Source organism: Lepisosteus platostomus, chromosome 9 (genome assembly GCF_059453375.1).
Source record: "Lepisosteus platostomus isolate fLepPlt1 chromosome 9, fLepPlt1.hap1, whole genome shotgun sequence".
Taxonomy (NCBI): Eukaryota; Metazoa; Chordata; class Actinopteri; order Semionotiformes; family Lepisosteidae; genus Lepisosteus; species Lepisosteus platostomus.
This window is the reverse complement of record NC_142619.1, coordinates 1,235,059-1,256,969: the sequence shown is the minus strand read 5'-3', so window position 1 is coordinate 1,256,969 and position 21,911 is coordinate 1,235,059. Positions and strand designations below refer to the sequence as shown.

General features: G+C 55.9%; 1 protein-coding gene and 1 long non-coding RNA gene across 2 annotated transcripts; both read right to left on the bottom strand.

Moving 5' to 3' along the window:
- Positions 1-474: 474 nt before the first annotated feature.
- kcna7 (potassium voltage-gated channel, shaker-related subfamily, member 7) lies at positions 475-9,589 on the bottom strand. Its single transcript, XM_088646327.1, has 2 exons — positions 8,759-9,589; positions 475-3,253 (listed from the first exon to the last, which is right to left on the bottom strand). The coding sequence occupies exons 1-2, from the start codon at positions 9,386-9,388 to the stop codon at positions 2,258-2,260; spliced, it is 1,626 nt and encodes a 541-aa protein (XP_088502453.1). The 5' UTR covers positions 9,389-9,589; the 3' UTR covers positions 475-2,257.
- Positions 9,590-10,909: 1,320 nt separating this feature from the next.
- On the bottom strand, positions 10,910-18,589 carry LOC148654285 (uncharacterized). Its single transcript, XR_015941355.1, has 3 exons — positions 17,075-18,589; positions 12,475-15,069; positions 10,910-11,272 (listed from the first exon to the last, which is right to left on the bottom strand). It is a non-coding gene; the product is annotated as an uncharacterized LOC148654285 (long non-coding RNA).
- Positions 18,590-21,911: the final 3,322 nt, after the last annotated feature.

The window sequence follows — 21,911 nt, the reverse complement described above, 5'->3', positions numbered from 1 at the left end:
CACAAACTCCCCCTGCCGGTTTGCTCGTTGCTGTACAACGGGACCCGACTTGACTGTCCCCAGAAGGATTCGACCGGACTTCACTCTACCTGGGGTCTGAGTGGGCAGAATCAGCTCGTTAGTGGCGGGAGCTGTATCCAGGCCTGGACAACCTGCGGACACACTGGGCTCTCCAGGACAGCGATTCGGTAAATACTCCGGCCAACCGGGCGACAGCCTGACAACCAGGAGGCTTTGCGATGGGAAAAAAAAAACCTAGAAACATCCTAAAAATAAAATTCCCCCCTTTAAAAACCTGGTCCTGAATACAAAGGCGTCTTCTGTCTTGCTCTCTGCCTCCGTGTCTATGAGCTGTCAGATCAGGCCGCCATCTGGTGGCTGGTCGTGGTATCCTCCCACAGTCCACTGTGTGTGTGTGTCTGTCCTTGGTCATTAATTTCATTTTTCACATCAAAGCACCAGATTTGTCATCACTCCTCGAAAATTAATTTAATTTCTTAAAAATAAAATAAGGATTTACACGAAGCGATAGAATACAGAAACACCAGAATAAAGCCACACAGACATATCGGTGCTCATGAGCTCTCCGCCCTCGGTCCCAGCAGCAGTGGGCTGAGCTGCTGAGGATCCCGGCCAAACCGGGCCAAGGGGTGCCCACAACAGACCCCCCCTCTGTTCGCAGACGTCTGCCCAGGGGGGACACACACCGGCCCGGTACCGGAGCGGCCTGCTGTCAGAACCGAGCAGGTGCTGGCCGCAGACATCTCCCGGAGTCCCAGTCGGCCGCTCCACACACCCGCCACTCTGAGAGTAGAGACGCTCCCTGGAGGTTCGGGCCAGTGGGCCTGCAGGGGCGACCGGCTCCCGGACTCGACGCGTGACCTATCGACATGTCTCTCCTGCCCGTCAAAACACTGAAATACTTTCAAGAGCTGAGCACAACGCAAGGCAGGCCGGTATCAAACGATCCGTTTCGGCCGAAGATTAATCGCAAGCTGACAAAAACAAGAGAAATTCCAATAAATAAATATCTGTACATGAGGCGTCTTGTAAACGAACACCTGAAGAGGATCCACACCACCAGACTTCCCCTTTCTGGGGACCTGCGGGTGTGGACTTCACCTCTACTCTCCTCTCTCCTGATCGGCTCTCGGCTTCCCACTGACTCTCTGTGGTCTGACCTGTCTCCTGTCCTGTTGTGTGTGTTTGTCGCTGAGGGATTCTCTGTGACTCCTCTCTCTCACTGTGTCTCCTGTCCTGTTGTGTGTGTTTATCACTGAGGGATTCTCTGTGATCTCCTCTCTCTCACTGTGTCTCCTGTCCTGTTGTGTGTGTTTATCACTGAGGGATTCTCTGTGATCTCCTCTCTCTCTCTGTGTCTCCTGTCCTGTTGTGTGTGTTTATTACTGAGGGATTCTCTGTGATCTCCTTTCTCTCTCTCTGTGTCTCCTGTCCTGTTGTGTGTGTTTATTACTGAGAGATTCCCTGTGATCTCCTTTCACTGTGTCTCCTGTCCTGTTGTGTGTGTCTCTTACTGAGGGATTCTCTGTGACTCCTCTCTCCCTCACTGTGTCTCCTGTCCTCTTTTGTGTGTTTATCACTGAGGGAATCTCTGTGATCTCCTCTCTCTCTCACTGTGTCTCCTGCCCTGTTGTGTGTGTTTATCACTGAGGGAATCTCTGTGATCTCCTCTCTCTCTCACTGTGTCTCCTGTCCTGTTGTGTGTGTTTATTACTGAGGGATTCTCTGTGATCTCCTCTCTTTCTCTGTATCTCCTGCCCTGTTGTGTGTGTTTATCACTGAGGGATTCTCTATGATCTCCTCTCTCTCTCTGTGTCTCCTGTCCTGTTGTGTGTGTCTCTTACTGAGGGATTCTCTGTGACTCCTCTCTCTCTCACTGTGTCTCCTGTCCTGTTGTGTGTGTTTATCACTGAGGGATTCTCTATGATCTCCTCTCTCTCTCTGTGTCTCCTGTCCTGTTGTGTGTGTCTCTTACTGAGGGATTCTCTGTGACTCCTCTCTCTCTCACTGTGTCTCCTGTCCTGTTGTGTGTGTCTCTTACTGAGGGATTCTCTGTGACTCCTCTCTCTCTCACTGTGTCTCCTGTCCTGTTGTGTGTGTCTCTTACTGAGGGATTCTCTGTGATCTCCTCTCTCCCTCATTCTGTCTCCTGTCCTGCTGTGTTGTCTTGACTACCGAGGGGTCCTCCGTGCCTCCTCTCTCTCTCTCACACCTGGGTGACCAGGGGCTGCCGCAGTTAGACGCTGGAGATGGCGGTCTGGGGGGGGGTCGGCGCCCCCCCGCCCCCGGTGCCCCCTTTCCCCTTGTCGCCGGCGCACAGGGGCCCCAGCAGGTCGCCGTTCGGGGGCCCGCAGGTGCCCCGCAGAGCCGCGCCCCCGCCGCCGCCCATCCCCAGCGGGTGATAGCCCTCCCGGCCCTCAGCCCGCTCCTCCTCCTCGCCCCGCTCCTCCTCCTCCTCACCCCCCCCCCCCTCCTCCTCCTCCTCCTCCTCCTCGTCCTCCTCGTCCCCCTCCCAGAGCAGGGTGCGCACGTGCGTGTACTGCGTCTCGTCGCCGCACTCCGTCTCCCGGTGGTAGAAGTAGCTGAAGTTGGACACGATGACCGGCACGGGCAGGGAGATGGTCAGCACGCCCGCGATGGCGCACAGCGAGCCCACCAGCTTGCCCCCGACCGTCACGGGGTACATGTCCCCATAGCCCACTGTGGTCATGGTGACCACGGCCCACCAGAAGGCCTCGGGGATGCTGGTGAAGGTGGTGTCCTGGTGGTCGGCCTCGGCGAAGTAGACGGCGCTGGAGAAGAGGATGACGCCGATGAAGAGGAAGAAGATGAGCAGGCCCAGCTCGCGCATGCTGGCCTTCAGCGTCTGGCCCAGGATCTGCAGGCCCTTGGAGTGGCGCGACAGCTTGAAGATCCGGAAGACGCGCACCAGCCGGATGACGCGTATGATGGCCAGCGACATGGCGGGGGTGCCGCCGGGGGCGCGCGCCAGCTCCGTGCCCAGCGTCACGAAGTAGGGGATGATGGCCACGAAGTCGATCATGTTCATGATGTCCCGGAAGAAGCGGGCCTTGCTGGGCGAGGACCAGAAGCGCACCAGCAGCTCGAAGGAGAACCAGCAGATGCAGATGGTCTCCACCACGAAGAAGGGGTCCGAGAAGGGGCTGGGCGGGGGCAGGGGCAGGGGGGAGGAGAAGTTCGAGGGGTGAGGGTGAGGGTGACTGTGAAGGAACTGGAGAGAGAGAGAGAGAGAGAGAGGGGTTAATACACACACACTGACTGGACACTCCAGTACATGAACACTGCACTGAGAGAGAGGGGTTCATACAGACACACTGACTGGACACTCCAGTACATTAACACTGCACTGAGAGAGAGAGGGGTTCATACACACACACTGACTGGACACTCCAGTACATGAACACTGCACTGAGACAGAGAGGGGTTCATACAGACACACTGACTGGACACTCCAGTACATGAACACTGCACTGAGAGAGAAGTTCTAGGATTGCCACCAACTAAGCCACTGAAACTAGAGTATTTGATTAATCATGGCTGGATTACTTTATCAAACTGTACTGCCTTGACAACATCCACACTTCCTGCCTGACTGCTGTAAGGGTACAATTGAACCCCAGCTGGCAGCCTGCACAGACACCAGACCCTGCAGCAGGAGCTACACTGAGGTCAGGTGCCAGTTTGACTTCGGTCCTGCTTGGTTCTGGTTGTTGTGGTGCTTCTGGTTTTTGTTTCAGCTTTGTTGTTTTGCTTTGTGTGTGTTTTTTGTACAGCTTTGGCTTTGTTGGTTTCTGTTTTTCTCTTTGTACTTCCGTTTGTCTGTTTGTGTCTATCCTTGTTTTGCCATGACCTTGCCCTTACGTGTTACATGTTCAACCTCGGTGTTCTTTGTGCCCGGTTCTTGTTGATTCCTCTCGTTTTCCCTTATCTGTATTCCTGGTTCCCTTGTGTTTTTGTGTCGAGGGTGAGTTCAGGTGGTTGGGTACATTCCACACACACGTAGTTGACTCTTGTGTTGGTCACACCGGTTCAGTAGGGGTGAGTGCCATTTGTCTTGTGTGGTTTTGGGGAGTCAGTGGAGGTGAGCTAGGGTGGTGAAGACGCTGAAGACCGAGTGTTTCAGGTTTTCTTCTGTAGTCAGGTCAGCTTTCCCTCACGGTCCTGGCCAGCTCCATTTTGTGTGTGATTTTCTTTTCTGTGGCACCACTCTGTCCCTCTCCCTGTGGGTTATTGTGTCTTATTAGTTACCAGTCACTCATTCACCTTAAAACCATCACTTCTGCACCAACCCTTGTTCTCATGCCTCCTAGTCTCTCACCAGAACACACCTGCATCTGAAAGAGTTCTCCTACATGTTACACCCCTGTACCCCTGGACACTGGGGGTCGTAACGGAGTCGGTGTGCGTCTCCAGTGTTGAAACGGAGTCGGTGTGCGTCTGTGTCTTTAGGTGTATTAATATCACGAAGTGTGTTTATCACACTCATCAGTCGTGTTCTTAGGGACGCCCTTCAGCTAAATTTAGCGTCTCCTCTCATCCCCGAGGAGAAACCTGAGAGAGAGATGAAGGAATCCGAGAGGGGCTCTCCTCTCTCCTCCCCCTCCTCCCTCTTTCTGTCTCCCTGTCCCCCTGTCCCTCGCCTCTCCTGCCCTGTGTGTCTCTGTCCCTCTCCTGCCCTGTCTCTGTCCGCCTGTTCCTCGCCCCTCCTGCCCTGTCTCTGTCCGCCTGTTCCTCGCCCCTCCTGCCCCGTCTCTGTCCGCCTGTTCCTCGCCTCTCCTGCCCTGTTTCTCTGTCCCTCGTCTCTCCTGCCCCGCGTCTCTGTCCCTCGTCTCTCCTGCCCCGCGTCTCTGTCCTCCTGTCGTCTGGTCTGTGCTCCACTCTCTGTCTTGTCTTTCTCACGCCTTTCCTGTGTCTCTCTCTCTCTCCCGGCCTCTCGGAGACTGAAAGGTCAGGCTGATGGCACCCAGCAGGGGCAGGAGGATGGCCGATCAGCCTGGATAGAGTTTCTGAGCCTCGGTGCTCTGACACCTTCCCTACACAGCGGGCCTGTCTTCCTCCGGACATGCCCCAGTACACAGCAGCCCTCTCTCTGCAAGAGACGCCAGAACTCTGACTGCCGCACAAACACGGCAACGTCTGGGAGCAGCGCTGGCGTGGCCAGAGAGGATGTGTGTCCAGCAGCTGCTGGGTCCGTTTTTGCAGGAGATACTGTGGCTTCTGTCTGCCTGGCACAGATAGCGACTGTGGATGGGTAGGGGGACTGGGTCCACCAGCTCAGATAGTCAGATGATAGAGACCGGAGACCGGGGGTCAGCGGGGGGAGACGGAGGAGACCGGGGGTCAGCGGGGGGAGACGGAGGAGACCGGGGGTCAGCGGGGGGAGACGGAGGAGACCGGAGACCGGAGACCGGAGACCGGTGGTCAGCGGGGTGAGACTGAGGAGACCGGGGACCGGGGGTCAGCGGGGTGAGACGGAGGAGACCAGAGACCGGGGGGTCAGCGGGGTGAGACGGAGGAGACCGGGGGGTCAGCGGGGTGAGACGGAGGAGACCGGGGGTCAGCGGGGTGAGACGGAGGAGACCGGAGACTGGGGGTCAGCGGGGTGAGACGGAGGAGACCGGAGACCGGGGGTCAGCGGGGTGAGACGGAGGAGACCGGAGACCGGAGGGTCAGCGGGGTGAGACGGAGGAGACCGGAGACTGGGGGTCAGCGGGGTGAGACGGAGGAGACCAGAGACCGGGGGGTCAGCGGGGTGAGACGGAGGAGACCGGGGGTCAGCGGGGTGAGACGGAGGAGACCGGGGGGTCAGCGGGGTGAGACGGAGGAGACCGGGGACCGGGGGTCAGCGGGGTGAGACGGAGGAGACCGGGGGTCAGCGGGGTGAGAAGGAGGAGACCGGGGGGTCAGCGGGGTGAGACGGAGGAGACCGGGGACCGGGGGTCAGCGGGGTGAGACGGAGGAGACCAGAGACCGGGGGTCAGCGGGGTGAGACGGAGGAGACCGGGGGGTCAGCGGGGTGAGACGGAGGAGACCGGGGGGTCAGCGGGGTGAGACGGAGGAGACCGGAGACCGGGGGGGTCAGCGGGGTGAGACGGAGGAGACCGGAGACCTGGGGGTCAGCGGGGTGAGACGGAGGAGACCGGAGACCTGGGGGTCAGCGGGGTGAGACGGAGGAGACCGGGGGGGTCAGCGGGGTGAGACGGAGGAGACCGGAGACCTGGGGGTCAGCGGGGTGAGACGGAGGAGACCGGGGGGGTCAGCGGGGTGAGACGGAGGAGACCGGAGACCGGGGGGGTCAGCGGGGTGAGACGGAGGAGACCGGGGGGGTCAGCGGGGTGAGACGGAGGAGACCGGAGACCTGGGGGTCAGCGGGGTGAGACGGAGGAGACCGGGGGGGTCAGCGGGGTGAGACAGAGGAGACCGGAGACCTGGGGGTCAGCGGGGTGAGACGGAGGAGACCGGAGACCGGGGGTCAGCGGGGTGAGACGGAGGAGACCGGGGGTCAGCGGGGTGAGACGGAGGAGACCGGTGGTCAGCGGGGTGAGACGGAGGAGACCGGTGGTCAGCGGGGTGAGACGGAGGAGACCGGAGGGTCAGCGGGGTGAGACGGAGGAGACCGGAGACCGGGGGTCAGCGGGGTGAGACGGAGGAGACCGGAGGTCAGCGGGGCGAGACGGAGGAGACTGGACACCGGGGGTCAGCGGGGTGAGATGAGTAGTGTATCTGGGGGGCGGAGATGTGGTGTTTGATGACCCTGGGGGTGGGTACTCAGTAGGGCGATGGGACAGGTGGGCAGGGGCGAGGGCTCTGTGTCTGAGGAGCGCACATGGTCAGGCAGAGAAGACCGTAAGTGTGAGCAGTGCTCTCAGTGTGTGTGGAGAGGAAGGAGCTGTGCAGCAGGTGGGTCTGACAGGGGCAGGGGCAGGGGCAGGGGCAGGGGCAGGGGCAGGGACAGGGACAGGGGCAGGGACAGGGACAGGGGCAGGGACAGGGACAGGGACAGGGGCAGGGACAGGGGCAGGGGCAGGGGCAGGGGCAGGGGCAGGGGCAGGAGCAGGGGCAGGGGCAGGCGAGAGCCCTCCTCTCACCCCCCCCCTCCTCCGTCTCACCCTGCCCCACCCATCAACTCCAAAACCAACTGATTCAAGTTCCCATTCAGACCTGTAGCCATGTCCTTACTCAACATGTGACTTCTGTGTCAACGTGCAGGTGGTTGTTCCTGTCGTTCTCTTCTTCTTCTGTTCATCTGTCCACCAACACAGCATGCCACCCCCCAGGGGTAATACCCTCTCTCCCTCTCTCCCCCTCTCCTCACCAGGCCCTTCTGCTCTTCCCACAGTGTGCGATTCACACCAAGGTGAAGGCCAGGGGGGGAGTTTGACCAGGACACTGGGGTGACACCCCTACTCTTCTCGAGAGGCACCCTGGGATTGTTCATGACCACAGAGAGTCAGGACCTCGGGTTGACGTCTCATTGAAGGACGGCGCCTGTTTTTGTTCGGTTCAGGATCCCTGCCACTCTGACACAGCTCCAGAACACCTTTCCTGTTGCTGCATCGATGTGAAACCAGGAATCTTTTCCTCTTAGTTTAGAGTATTATACTTGAGATCCTTTCCTATTATCTAGGAAACTGCTGATACTGATAAAACCTTAACACTAAACACTGAATATTTTCACTTAATTTAAGAACCAAGTTCTAGAATAAATCTGGATTATTTGCTCTTAATTGAGGAACTGTTTTCAGTGATGAATATGGATTATTTCCTCATAATTAAAGAACTGGTTTCAGTGTTATATTTTTCCCTGAACTGAGGCACAGTGTTTTAATGCACATCTGTCTCCTGTAACCGAGGTCCAGACTTGGGCCAGTTTCCCTTAGCTACTGTACGGCCCTCAGCACAGGACAGTGACCGCTGTCAGTCCGAGGTGCTCCCCTCTGTGTGACCCCCTCCAGGTCTGTCCCCTGTCTCTCTCTGACAGGGCTCAGACGGCTCCGAGCGTACCGGTCCAACAACAGCTATTCCAGGAGACAGGAGCTCTCTCCCACACGGTTACCGGCTGTGTTCTGTCCCATCACCCTGCTGGCTAGTGAAGCATCACAGCTCTTGTGAACAACCTGCGTGTCTCCCTTCTTCCTCCTCTCCCCTCCGTGTACCCGCTCCCTCCCTCTGCCCCTCTCCGTGTACCTGCTTCCTCTCTCCTGTCTCCCTCTCCCTCTATCCCCTCTCCCTGTTTGTGTACCTGCCCCCTGCCCCTCCCTCTGCCCCTCTCTGTGTACCTGCTCCCTCCCTCTGCCCCTCTCCGTGTACCTGCTCCCTCTCCCTCACTCCTCTCTCTCCCTCCCTCTCCGCGTACCTGCTCCCTCCCTCTGCCCCTCTCCGTGTACCTGCTCCCTCTCTCCTGTCTCCCTCTCCCTCTATCCCCTCTCCCTGTTTGTGTACCTGCTCCCTCCCTCTGCCCCTCTCTGTGTACCTGCTCCCTCACTCCTCTCTCTCTCCCTCCCTCTCTGTGTACCTGCTCCCTCCCTCTGCCCCTCTCTGTGTACCTGCTCCCTCTCCCTCACTCCTCTCTCTCCCTCCCTCTCCGTGTACCTGCTCCCTCCCTCTGCCCCTCTCTGTGTACCTGCTCCCTCCCTCTGCCCCTCTCTGTGTACCTGCTCCTTCCCTCTGCCCCTCTCTGCGTACCCGTTCCCTCCCCCTGCCCCTCTCCCCGTACCTGCTCCCTCTCGTTCTTGAAGTCCGGCAGCGTCTCCAGGCAGAAGATGACGATGGACACCAGGATGATCAGGACGGAGACGATGGCGATGACGCGGGCGGCGGAGGACGACTCGGGGTACTCGAAGAGCAGCCAGAGGCGGCGCTGCAGGGGCCCGGCGGGCAGCGGCCGGGCCTCCTCCTTGGGGAAGCCCTCGTCGTCCCGGAAACGGGCCAGCGCCTCCCCGCCCAGCTCGTAGAAGGCCAGCTCCTCCATGAAGACGTCCAGGGGCACGTGGGCCGGCCGCCGCAGCCGCCCGCCGGACTGGTAGAAGTACAGGATGGCGTCGAAGCAGAGCCGGTTCCGGTCCAGGAAGATCTCGTCGCGCCGCGGGTCGTAGTAGCGGCCGCGGCGCCGCGGGTCGCCCAGCAGGGTGTCGGGGAACTGGGCCAGGGTGCGCAGCTGTGTCTCGAACCGCAGGCCGGACACGTTGATGGCCAGGCGCTCGCCGGGGCCCCCGGGGGCCCCCCGCCGCCGCCGCCGCCGCCGCGCGCCCCGCTCCGCCGTGTTGCGCTGGTTCTTGCCGCTCTTGGGGTCCCCCTGTGGCCCCTCCTCCTCCTGCTGCTGCTGCTCCTGCTGCTTGTTGTCCATCGCCGGCGGGCAGGGGGGGTCCCGCTGGCCGCCCTGTCCGCTAGCTGGGGGTCCGCGGGGCCACAGCCCCTCTCTCTCGCTCGCTCGCGGGGAAGGGGCGCTCGCGCGTGGGGCGTCCCGTCCCGTCTCGCCCGGCGGCAGCTGCTGCTGCTGCTTCTACACTCCCTCGCCCTCTCCCTCGGTCTCCGGGCTCGGCGCTGAGATTTTCGGGAATGCTGTCCCATCGAAATACGATCCCCTCCCTCGGCCGTGAGGACAGCCTCTCTCTCCCCCCCCCCCCTCTCCCGGATCGAGTGACAACATCGCTACACCCGACTCCCCAGCCTACTCCCCCCAAACACTCCCCCCTGCACTTTTCCCACAGCCCAAAAAAACACAAGCAGGCTGGCAGACACACAGAAACACTGCGAACCCCACACCAACCTGTCACTGTGCAGAATAACGGCTCTCTCTCAGGGCAGTGTTCATGTACTGGAGTGTCCAGTCAGTGTGTCTGTATTAACCCCTCTCTCTCTCAGTGCAGTGTTCATGTACTGGAGTGTCCAGTCAGTGTGTCTGTATTAACCCCTCTCAGTGCAGTGTTCATGTACTGGAGTGTCCAGTCAGTGTGTGTGTATTAACCCCTCTCTCTCTCAGGGCAGTGTTCATGTACTGGAGTGTCCAGTCAGTGTGTCTGTATTAACCCCTCTCTCTCTCAGGGCAGTGTTCATGTACTGGAGTGTCCAGTCAGTGTGTCTGTATGAACCCCTCTCTCTCTCAGTGCAGTGTTCATGTACTGGAGTGTCCAGTCAGTGTGTCTGTATGAACCCCTCTCTCTCTCAGTGCAGTGTTCATGTACTGGAGTGTCCAGTCAGTGTGTCTGTATTAACCCCTCTCTCTCTCAGTGCAGTGTTAATGTACTGGAGTGTCCAGTCAGTGTGTCTGTATTAACCCCTCTCTCTCAGTGCAGTGTTAATGTACTGGAGTGTCCAGTCAGTGTGTCAGTATTAACCCCTCTCTCTCTCAGTGCAGTGTTCATGTACTGGAGTGTCCAGTCAGTGTGTCTGTATGAACCCCTCTCTCTCTCAGTGCAGTGTTCATGTACTGGAGTGTCCAGTCAGTGTGTCTGTATTAACCCCTCTCTCTCAGTGCAGTGTTCATGTACTGGAGTGTCCAGTCAGTGTGTCTGTATTAACCCCTCTCTCTCTCAGTGCAGTGTTCATGTACTGGAGTGTCCAGTCAGTGTGTCTGTATTAACCCTTCTGTCTCAGACACAGTGACTGGGACCTACAGCACATTAACACTCAGTACAGAGTCTCTGTACCTGATTCTCTTCAGGTTTGAGGAGTGGACAAAGAGCTGACTCTTTGTGTGAACTGACTGGAACTCTTCCCACACTGGGAACAGTGATGAGACTCGTACTTCCAGTGGATTCTGGAGTCTGTACTGGAGGAGCAGAGGGTGTGTGTGTGTCAGAGAGTCCACTGTCATCCTGTTCAGTGATTGAAGAAGCCAGAAGAGATCCATGCTCTGTTCTGTGTACTCTTGTTCTGCTTTTATTGTCATCGTTTTCCTGTTTAAGCTGAGATGCAGACCTGTTACTCTAGGAGAAACGTAACCAAGTAAATCTCTCATGAGTTGGGTAAAGCACAAAAGTATGACCTCTTAAAAGAGCTCAAGTACTAGGAGCAGAAATTGTCTGTCCTTCAGTTCTGCTCATGGAAAGTTGCTGTTATTCTGAGTTAACACCATTTCACACACACACATGGTTCCATTTAATTCTCAAACAGGAATTTAAATTGTAGCCACAAGCTGGATCTATAAAACAGTTTTATCGCCGGCTGTGTCAGATGTTTTGAGACCGTGTGCAGAGTCCCAGCGCTGTTCCCCAGTACACGCAGCTCCCTGGCCAAACAAGAGCAATAAACAGTAAACACAGCGGAGTCCAATTACCCCCCCTGGGTATTGTTTTCTCACTCGGGCGCAGGCAGGGCTGGTGGTCCACCCCCCCCGGTTCACTCCCAGACCTCTCCCTGGAGCTGCACGAGTCCGGCGATACCGAGGGGCACCTGGCAGGGAGCAGGCCCGTATCCCAGCAGCCCCCTCGGCGACCGGGCCTGGCTCGTCAATCCTCCGGCCCGCGCGTGACCTGGGTGGCGGGGGGGGGGGCCTTCCTCAGGGCACGGCCTCCGGGCTCGAGGTGCACACGAGCGTCCAGGCGCGCGGAGGGCGTGTACAGGTGTTCGTTCCACTGGGCTGGATCGAGGCTCGCCGGGAGACTGAACTATATTCTCCTCTCCCCACGCGCCAGTGAGACTTCGGGCCCGGCGGATCGGAGCGGGGACTGAGCAGAGACGAGCCGTTTCTCCAGCCTCACGGCAGTCCTGCTCTGCTCCGGCAGCTCCGGGGGAACCCCAGCTCCTAACGCAGGGAGCTCCTGCAGACACACCAGCAGCTGAATCCCCCTGCAGCCCAGCAGTGTGGGCCTGGCCAGTACCTGGAGGGCAGACTGCTGGGAGAGGTGTGAGTGGGGCCAGCAGGGGGCGCTCTCACCCAGCTCACAGTCCCACTGGAGCCCAGCAGTGTGGGCCTGGCCAGTACCTGGAGGGGAGACTCCTGGGAGAGCTGAGGCTGCTGCTGGGAGAGGTGTGAGTGGGGCCAGCAGGGGGCGCTCTCACCCTGCAGTCTGTGTGGGTCCTCATGCCTCAGTATAATGACGGGGGACACTACACTGTAAACAGGCGCCGTCCTTCAGATGAGACGTCAAACCGAGGTCCTGACTCTGTGTGGTCATGAACAATCCCAGGGTGCCTCTCGAGAAGAGTAGGGGTGTCACCCCAGTGTCCTGGCCAAACACCCCCCTGGCCTTTACCCCTCATGGCCTCCTAATAACCCCCTCTCTGAACTGGCTCCATCACTCTGCTCTCCTCCCACTGAGAGCTGGTGTGTGTGAGAGGACTGGAGCATCATCCAGGTGGGGTGCAGGGGATCCCCAGGAGCTGTAGAGAGCTCTGAGTGGGGTGTGCAGGCAGGCGCTATAGAAGTGTGAGGAATTACTGTCCTTATCACCACAGTAAACTACAGTCCTGTCCCGGTGTGCTCCTCACCTGGAAAGCTCTTTGAGTGGGGTGTCCAGAACGGCGCGGGAGAGGTGTGAGGATCGAGATGAGGCGGAACGAAACGGCAACGTCCACGTCCCTCAGTCCGGCCACCAAGAGGGCCCCCCGGGCGCCGCTGACCTCTCCCACCTGCCCCCTCCTGGCTCTCCGGCTCCTGCCAGGTCCCACCGGCGTGGCCGATGACGGACAGCAGAGACCTTGACGATCAGCTCTCCCAACGCCCCGCGAAAGGAGCTGTGGACGCACCTGGGTCGAACTGGTCCGAACCAGCCCGAACCTGGTCCGGATAAAACATCATCGCAGCCCGGGCAGGAGGACGTGACCTGGGGGGTCACGCTGCTCACGCCGGATCTCCGCACGCAGGGCGAACACGTGACCGGAAACACACCTGGCACTTCCTGTTCTCCGCCTTTGGCGAGACCATAGAGAGAGATACTTTCACCCTAGAGCGGTCAGTCCGTCTGTCTTTTCCCAGAGCTGCTGAGCCGTTTCATTCAAGTTCTTGGGCTGTGGAGGTCCATTATTGGTTATTCCTCACTGCTGTGTAATTCACGAATGTATGCGTTTATTATTTATAATGATGGGAATGCATCCACTTATAGTTTTGATTTTTTTATTAATTTGAGTGATCACCATCCTTCCGAGCGACTTAAGGTTGTATTTGTAACGTAATGCCATCCACGCTCGCGTCATTAATCCGCGGTTGTTATATAAAGGTTTCCTATCTGAGACGGGGGCAGATGTTGTGTTGCTCGCTCCGATACAAAGCCATCGGCCCGTCGAAGCAGGTTTTCATTCTCAGTGCCTCGCAGGAACTCGTCCAAGATATTCTTGTTTTTTTTTCCCCATCACTAAAAACAAGCACGATACTCAGAGCTAAGAGTCGACAGCTGTCATTCTTTGATTCAGCTTCAAAGTTAAAAGTTGTAATGTGGATTGTGAGGATCTGTATTGAGCCGAAGACTAGACGAGCTGTATCTATGACCTGATTTAAGAATGCTTTCCCCCTGCACCTCGCCCGCCTCTCTCGCCGCGGCTCATGTTTCTCCGGTGCTGAAGTGCGATTCGTCACGAGCAACGTAATTGTGATCGAACAGCTGTTAGTAAACCGGTCAATTGATGATGAACAGGCACAGGTGGGACTGAAATTATATCAGACGGTGCCGTCATTTTAAAACTATAAATTAAAGCCCTAAATGAAACACTCTCTCCTGTGTGATCAGTGTCCGGCTGTAGATTAAACACTCTCTCCTGTGTGATCAGTGTCCAGTACAGTAGAGTAGTCCAGCTGTAGATTAAACACTCTCTCCTGTGTGATCAGTGTCCAGTACAGTAGAGGAGTCCAGTTGTAGATTAAACACTCTCTCCTGCGTGATCAGTGTCCAGCTGTAGATTAAACACTCTCTCCTGTGTGATCAGTGTCCAGTACAGTAGAGGAGTCCGGCTGTAGATTAAACACTCTCTCCTGCGTGATCAGCGTCCAGCTGTAGATTAAACACTCTCTCCTGTGTGATCAGTGTCCAGTACAGTAGAGGAGTCCAGTTGTAGATTAAACACTCTCTCCTGTGTGATCAGTGTCCCGGTGTAGATTAAACACTCTCTCCTGTGTGATCAGTGTCCAGCTGTAGATTAAACACTCTCTCCTGTGTGATCAGTGTCCAGCTGTAGATTAAACACTCTCTCCTGTGTGATCAGTGTCCAGTACAGTAGAGGAGTCCGGCTGTAGATTAAAAACTCTCTCCTGTGTGATCAGTGTCCAGCTGTAGATTAAACACTCTCTCCTGTGTGATCAGTGTTCAGTACAGTAGAGGAGTCCAGCTGTAGATTAAACACTCTCTCCTGTGTGATCAGTGTCCAGCTGTAGATTAAGCACTCTCTCCTGTGTGATCAGTGTCCAGCTGTAGATTAAGCACTCTCTCCTGTGTGATCAGTGTCCAGTACAGTAGAGGAGTCCAGCTGTAGATTAAACACTCTCTCCTGTGTGATCAGTGTCCAGCTGTAGATTAAACACTCTCTCCTGTGTGATCAGTGTTCAGTACAGTAGAGGAGTCCAGCTGTAGATTAAACACTCTCTCCTGTGTGATCAGTGTCCAGTACAGTAGATTAAACACTCTCTCCTGTGTGATCAGTGTCCAGCTGTAGATTAAACACTCTCTCCTGTGTGATCAGTGTCCAGCTGTAGATTAAACACTCTCTCCTGTGTGATCAGTGTCCAGTAAAGACCTGACAACAACCTTGCTCAGATTCTGGCTGAAGCATCACTGTAATCCCTGTATGGAAGAGTCTGCTGCCATTTTTATTCCTTCACTCCGCCGGCACTTGTTCTACGTCGGCGATTCGAGTCCTGTCGGGAGCTACCGATGGAGACGGCCAGACATTCCTGCTCGTTAGCAGCCCCCGGGGAGCAACAGGCCGTAGTTGCCATGTTTGTCCACAAGGTGGCAGCGTGGCGCCATTAATCCGTCTTCCACCGAGTAGACCGTACAGGTGGCAATCCGTCTGAAGCTCGGGGCTGGAATTCAGCTCGGTCTTGACAAATATCTTAATTTTAAAACCCTGTGGCTCCGCATGGCGAAGAGGAGCCTGTGGAGAAGAGCATGAACATTTCTGAGGGGTTTTATCTGTAGTTTAAATTGGACTGAAACACAGATCAGGGTAAGAGCACAGTAGAGCCCAGTGAGATCAGGGTAAAAGCACGGTACAGCGCAGTAAAGTCCAGTGCGATCAGGGTAAAAGCACAGTAAAGCCCAGTGAGATCAGGGTAAAAGCGCAGTACAGTACAGTAGAGCCCAGTGAGATCAGGGTAAAAGCACAGTACAGTGCAGTAGAGCCCAGTGAGATCAGGGTAAAAGCACAGTACAGTGCAGTAAAGCCCAGTATGATCAGGGTAAAAGCACAGTCTAAAGGCCTGTGGTCACTGAGCCTGTCCTCACTGGTCAGTGTCCAGTGTCCGTGTCTGTGTCCAGTGTCTATGGCCAGGCTGTGGTCACTGACCCAGGTCTGCCAGTCCCACAGCTCCATCTCTCTGTCTGCCTCCTTGGGGGTGAATATCAGCCCCCTGCCCCCCCCCACCCCCAGGTGGTGCAACCCGATCGGGGCGTCACCGTCAGAGGGCCAGGCCGGCTTTGATACGGGATACTGCATTGTGCCTGGAGAGAGGGGGGGCCGCCAGACACAGACAGCAGGGGGGGCCACAAGCTCGGGACACAGCCCCCTCCTGCCCCGCGCTGCTCCCCGGCCCAGCCTGTTACTGCCCGAGCCCCGGGGGTCCGAGATCAAGGACTCAGACCTCAGGGCCTACAGCGGAGCTGGGCTCTGGAAGCCGGGTTCATCCCAAGCGTCTGCGTACATCGCCGGCGCCGGATCATCCCGAATACCTCGCACACCCGCGGATACCCCCACACACAGACCCCGAATCCGGGGAAGCGGTTACTCTTGTGCTTGAGGAGGACTCTGCAGTGGGCCCGCTCCCGTGTGAGGGCAGGATCCCCGTGCTCAGCGCAGTTTTGTTTCCAGGTGCTTTTTTGAAAAAGCTGCAGCTCTGTGGTCTCTCCCGACCTCAGGATTATCGGCCAGGCTGGGGATGTACAGTAGGAGTGCTCGCTGCAGTAAACCGCGGTCTCGCTGCAGTAAAACCGCGGCGGAGGCGCAGAGCTGGTGGTGGGGAACCTTCGGCTTCAGCCCGGGCCACGGCTCCCGTCTGCTTCTCATTAACGGATCTGCTCCTGGTTCCCATAATTAAGACATTCCTGAACTCCGAACGTCACCCCCCATCCCCCAGACAGCCTCTGAGCTCTGCTTGTCCCATATCGGCTCTCTCTGTGTCTCCCGTCCAGCTGTGTGTGTTTATTACTGAGGGGTTTTCTATAATCTCCTTTCTCTCTCTGTGTCTCCCATCCAGCTGTGTGTGTTTATTACTGAGGGGTTCTCTATAACCTCCTTTCTCTCTCTGTGTCTCCCATCCAGCTGTGTGTGTTTATTACTGAGGGGTTTTCTATAATCTCCTTTCTCTCTCTGTGTCTCCTGTCCTGCTGTGTGTTTATTACTGAGGGGTTCTCTATAACCTCCTCCCTCTCACTGTGTCTCCCATCCAGCTGTGTGTGTTTATTACTGAGGGGTTTTCTATAATCTCCTTTCTCTCTCTGTGTCTCCTGTCCTGCTGTGTGTTTATTACTGAGGGGTTCTCTATAACCTCCTCCCTCTCACTGTGTCTCCCATCCAGCTGTGTGTGTTTATTACTGAGGGGTTCTCAGACAGACAGGGATAGACAAGCAGACAGACAGACTAGCAGACAGACAGACTAACAGGCACAGATATACAGACAGACAGGCAGAGAGACAGACACAGAGAGAAAGAGAGATAGAAAGATACACAAACAGGCAAATGAACAGAGATAGATAGATAGACACGCAGACAGGAAGGGGTATTGACAGACAGCTAGACCACCAGGGTTAAAAACGACCTTATTTCCCTTTAATTCCATCATCAACAGCATTCTCTCTCCCACCTCCTCCCCACACCACAACATGTAACAGCAGCGACCAAAACCCCAGACTTTTTAATACACCAGTTACCCCCCAGTACACACCTGACCAGCGGGACGTGACTGGACGCGTCCAGGATTTCGGGCCCCTCTGGGCTCCCAACTTCCCAGAAGTCTCTGTTCCCCTGCCTCCCCTCCCCCAGGCCTCCTCCTCTCCCCTCTCTCTGTCTCCTGCTGCCCCCTCTGTCCGGCTTCATCACCATGTGGTTCCATTTAAACTCGTTCTGCTCGGCACAGACTCACTGATCACCACACACACAGGCACACACACACACAGATCACACACACTGACACACAGAGCACACACTCTGACACACAGAGCACACACTGACACACAGAGCACACACTGACACACAGAGCACACACTGACACACAGAGCACACACTGACACAGCACACACACTGACACACAGAGCACACACACTGACACACAGGCACACAGCACTGCTGCTGGAAGGCACACACACAGAGCACACACTGACACAGCACACACACTGACACACAGAGCACACACTCTGACACACAGAGCACACACTGACACACAGCACACACTCTGACACACATAGCACACACTGACACACAGAGCACACACACTGACACACAGAGCACACAGCACTGACACACAGAGCACACACTGACACACAGAGCACACACTCTGACACACAGAGCACACACACAGAGCACACACTGACACACAGAGCTCACAATAACACACAGAGCACACTCACACCGACACACGGAGTACTCCCACTGATTGACACACACGAGTACTCACACTGACTTCAGTTTATTCAAACACACTGCCTGCAGTGACACAAACTGCCCGGGACTGCACTCTCTCCCTCTCTCACAGCTGCTGGTCGACACTGCAGGAACTGGAGTCCCACACCTGCCCCAGTAGCTTACTGGGGGAGGAAACTCACTACAGAATATTTTGAGTAGGATTATTAGTGGCAGCATTGTTAGTACTACAGTAGGAGTAGCAAAAAGGGAGGTAACAGATCAGCAGGTGGTTAACAGCTGTTTCTGTGATTTTGCTGAAGGCAGACTTTTATCTCAGACTCAGAGAGAGTGATTCAGGTCGCACTGGAGTACACAGGTACAGCACGCAGCACCACACCAGCACTCAGAGCGTGAGAGTTCGGACACTCTCAGGACAGTACAGACACAGACACTGCTGGTCACTCCAGGACAAGACACGTGCCGGCACTATCAGTTTGTAGCAGTAGCCAGTGTTGTAATGGGACTGTCCTACTGTACTGGGACTGTAGCTCCTATTGTAACAGACTGTTGTACTGTACTGGGACTGTAGCTCCTATTGTAACAGGACTGTTCTACTGTACTGGGACTGTAGCTCCTATTGTAACAGACTGTCCTGCTGTACTGGGACTGTAGCTCCTATTGTAACAGGACTGTCCTACTGTACTGGGACTGTAGCTCCTATTGTAACAGGACTGTTCTACTGTACTGGGACTGTAGCTCCTATTGTAACAGGACTGTTCTACTGTACTGGGACTGTGGCTTCTATTGTAACAGGACTGTTCTACTGTACTGGGACTGTAGCTCCTATTGTAACAGACTGTTCTACTGTACTGGGACTGTAGCTCCTATTGTAACAGACTGTTCTACTGTACTGGGACTGTAGCTCCTATTGTAACAGGACTGTTCTACTGTACTGGGACTGTGGCTCCTATTGTAACAGGACTGTTCTACTGTACTGGGACTGTAGCTCCTATTGTAACAGACTGTTCTACTGTACTGGGACTGTGGCTCCTATTGTAACAGGACTGTTCTACTGTACTGGGACTGTAGCTCCTATTGTAACAGACTGTCCTACTGTACTGGGACTGTAGCTCCTATTGTAACAGGACTGTTCTACTGTACTGGGACTGTGGCTCCTATTGTAACAGGACTGTTCTACTGTACTGGGACTGTAGCTCCTATTGTAACAGACTGTTCTACTGCACTGGGACTGTAGCTCCTATTGTAACAGACTGGTCTACTGTCCTGGGACTGGAGCTCCTATTGTAACAGACTGTTCTACTGTACTGGGACTGTAGCTCCTATTGTAACAGACTGTTCTACTGTACTGGGACTGGAGCTCCTATTGTAACAGACTGGTCTACTGTACTGGGACTGTAGCTCCTGTTGTAACAGACTGTCCTGCTGCACTGGGACTGTAGCTCCTATTGTAACAGACTGTTCTACTGCACTGGGACTGGAGCTCCTATTGTAACAGACTGGTCTACTGTACTGGGACTGTAGCTCCTACTGTAACAGACTGGTCTACTGTACTGGGACTTTAGCTCCCATTGTAACAGGCCTGTCCTACAGCTGCTGGGGAGACAGCAGGGGCTCATGACAGACAGTGGAGTGGAAAGCATTCACATGATGGGTCAGCCCCTCGCCCCCTCCTTCATCACCGCGCCTCTCCTCCTCTCCCTCAGCCTCCCTCTCTTCCTTCCTGTGGGCTCGGTGTCTTGGCCTCTCCTCCCTCTCTGGTGCCTCTGGGCTGAAATAGCTCTTCCTCGGCGGGCAGGTTTGGGCACAGGGAGGAGAGAGAGGGGCAGAGGGGAGCTGCGGACGTGCACAGACACAGATCGCTCCAGTCCAGCGGGCTCACAGACCAGAGCTGAGATCAGAACATGAGCGATCAGGCCAGATCCCCTCCTCACTGGAGATCAGAACATGAGCGATCAGGCCAGATCCCCTCCTCACTGGAGATCAGAACATGAGAGAGCAGACAAGATCCCCTTCTCACTGGAGATCAGAACATGAGCGATCAGGCCAGATCCCCTCTTCACTGGAGATTAGAACATGAGAGAGCAGACAAGATCCCCTTCTCACTGGAGATCAGAACATGAGAGATCAGACCAGATCCCCTCCTCACTGGAGATCAGAACATGAGCGATCAGGCCAGATCCCCTCCTCACTGGAGATCAGAACATGAGCGATCAGGCCAGATCCCCTCCTCACTGGAGATCAGAACATGAGCGATCAGGCCAGATCCCCTCCTCACTGGAGATCAGAACATGAGCGATCAGGCCAGATCTCCTCCTTACTGGAGAACAGAAAATGAGGAGAAACTCACAGAATCCATACAGTATTGACATCTAGATTTGAATCTGCTTTAGCATCTGTATTTACACCTGTACAATTATCAATATTTGGATTTGTATCCACATCTGTATCTAACTTTGTATCAGCTTTATCTGTATCTACATCTGTATGTGCATCTAAATCTGTGACCATATCTCCATCTGCTTCTGTATCTCCATCTACATCTTTATGCACATCTGCATCCACACTCAGTGCAACATCTGTACCTGAATCCACATTCATATCCACAGATACATCTTTATCTACATCTGGATCTCTATCTACCCGATCTGTAACAGATGGAGAGAGGCAGGAGGACTCTGAGGCAGGCTCTAACAGAGGCAGAGAGGCAGGAGGACTCTGAGGCAGGCTCTAACAGAGGGAGAGAGGCAGGAGGACTCTGAGGCAGGCTCTAACAGAGGCAGAGAGGCAGGAGGACTCTGAGGCAGGCTCTAACAGAGGGAGAGAGGCAGGAGGACTCTGAGGCAGGCTCTAACAGAGGGAGAGAGGCAGGAGGACTCTGAGGCAGGCTCTAACAGAGGCAGAGAGGCAGGAGGACTCTGAGGCAGGCTCTAACAGAGGGAGAGAGGCAGGAGGACTCTGAGGCAGGCTGAGTCGATTAGTCTCTTATCAAGGCGATACCGACGAGGCCGAGCTCAAGGAGGCCAGCCCCCGGGACAGCCACACAGCTGCAGGGGGTCCCCCGTCCTCTCCTCTCCCCGGCGCCCCCCTCGCAGTCGCCCTGGGCTCTGTGGGAACAGGAGACTCCTCTCTATTGTGCCCTTTGTGTGCTGGGGCTTTTCATCTGGCTTCTGAAGCTCACAGGAAAGACAAACACATGACAAGAGGCTCTTAGTGAAACCCAATCCCGTCCAGAGGCGTCCCAGAGCTCTGAGCGCTCTGAGCGCTGCTGGGGGTGGACACTGCGGACACTGTGGACATTGTGGAGACTGGAGACACTGTGGACACTGTAGGTCCTGTGGCAGACACTGTGGACACTGCAGGTCCTGTGGCAGACACTGCGGACACTGCGGACCCTGTGGCAGACACTGCGGACACTGTAGGTCCTGTGGCAGACACTGCAGACACTGTGGACACTGTAGGTCCTGTGGCAGACACTGCGGACACTGTGGACACTGTAGGTCCTGTGGCAGACACTGTGGATACTGGAGACACTGCACTATAGACACTGGAAACACTGGAGACAGATACTGTTGATACTGGAGACACTTGAGACAGATAATGTAGACACTGGAGACACTGTACTATAGATACTGGAGACACTGTACTATAGATACCTGTACTGTAGACACTCTAGATACTGTACTATAGACACTGGGGACACTGGAGATTCTCTAGACAGTCACTGGAGATACTGGAGATGGACTGTCCTCATCCTGTCTCCTGTGCTCCTCTCTCAGCCTGTGTCTCCTGTGCTCCTCTCTCTCCTCCTCCTGCTCCTCTTCCAGCCCGTGTCTCCTCTCTCTCTCTCCTCTCTCTCTCTCTCCCCCCCTCAGCCCCCTGCTCCTCTCCCAGCCTGTCTCCTGTGCTCCTCTCTCTCTCTCCTCCTGTTCCGCACTCACACCCCTCAGCCTCCTGCTCCTCTCCCAGCCCATGTCTCCTGTGCTCCTCTCTCTCTCTCCTCCTGTTCCGCACTCACACCCCTCAGCCCCCTGCTCCTCTCCCAGCCTGTCTCCTGTGCTCCTCTCTCTCTCTCCTCCTGTTCCGCACTCACACCCCTCGGCCCACTGCTCCTCTCCCACCCTGTGTCTCCTGTGCTCCTT

Coding starts and splice junctions, on each gene's coding strand:
- kcna7 (XM_088646327.1), bottom strand. CDS start 9,388: ATGGACAACAAGCAGCAGGAGCAGCAGCAGCAGGAGGAGGAGGGGCCA. Junction 3,254..8,758: donor TCAAGAACGAGAGGGAGCAG/GTACGGGGAGAG, acceptor CTCTCTCTCCAG/TTCCTTCACAGTCACCCTCA.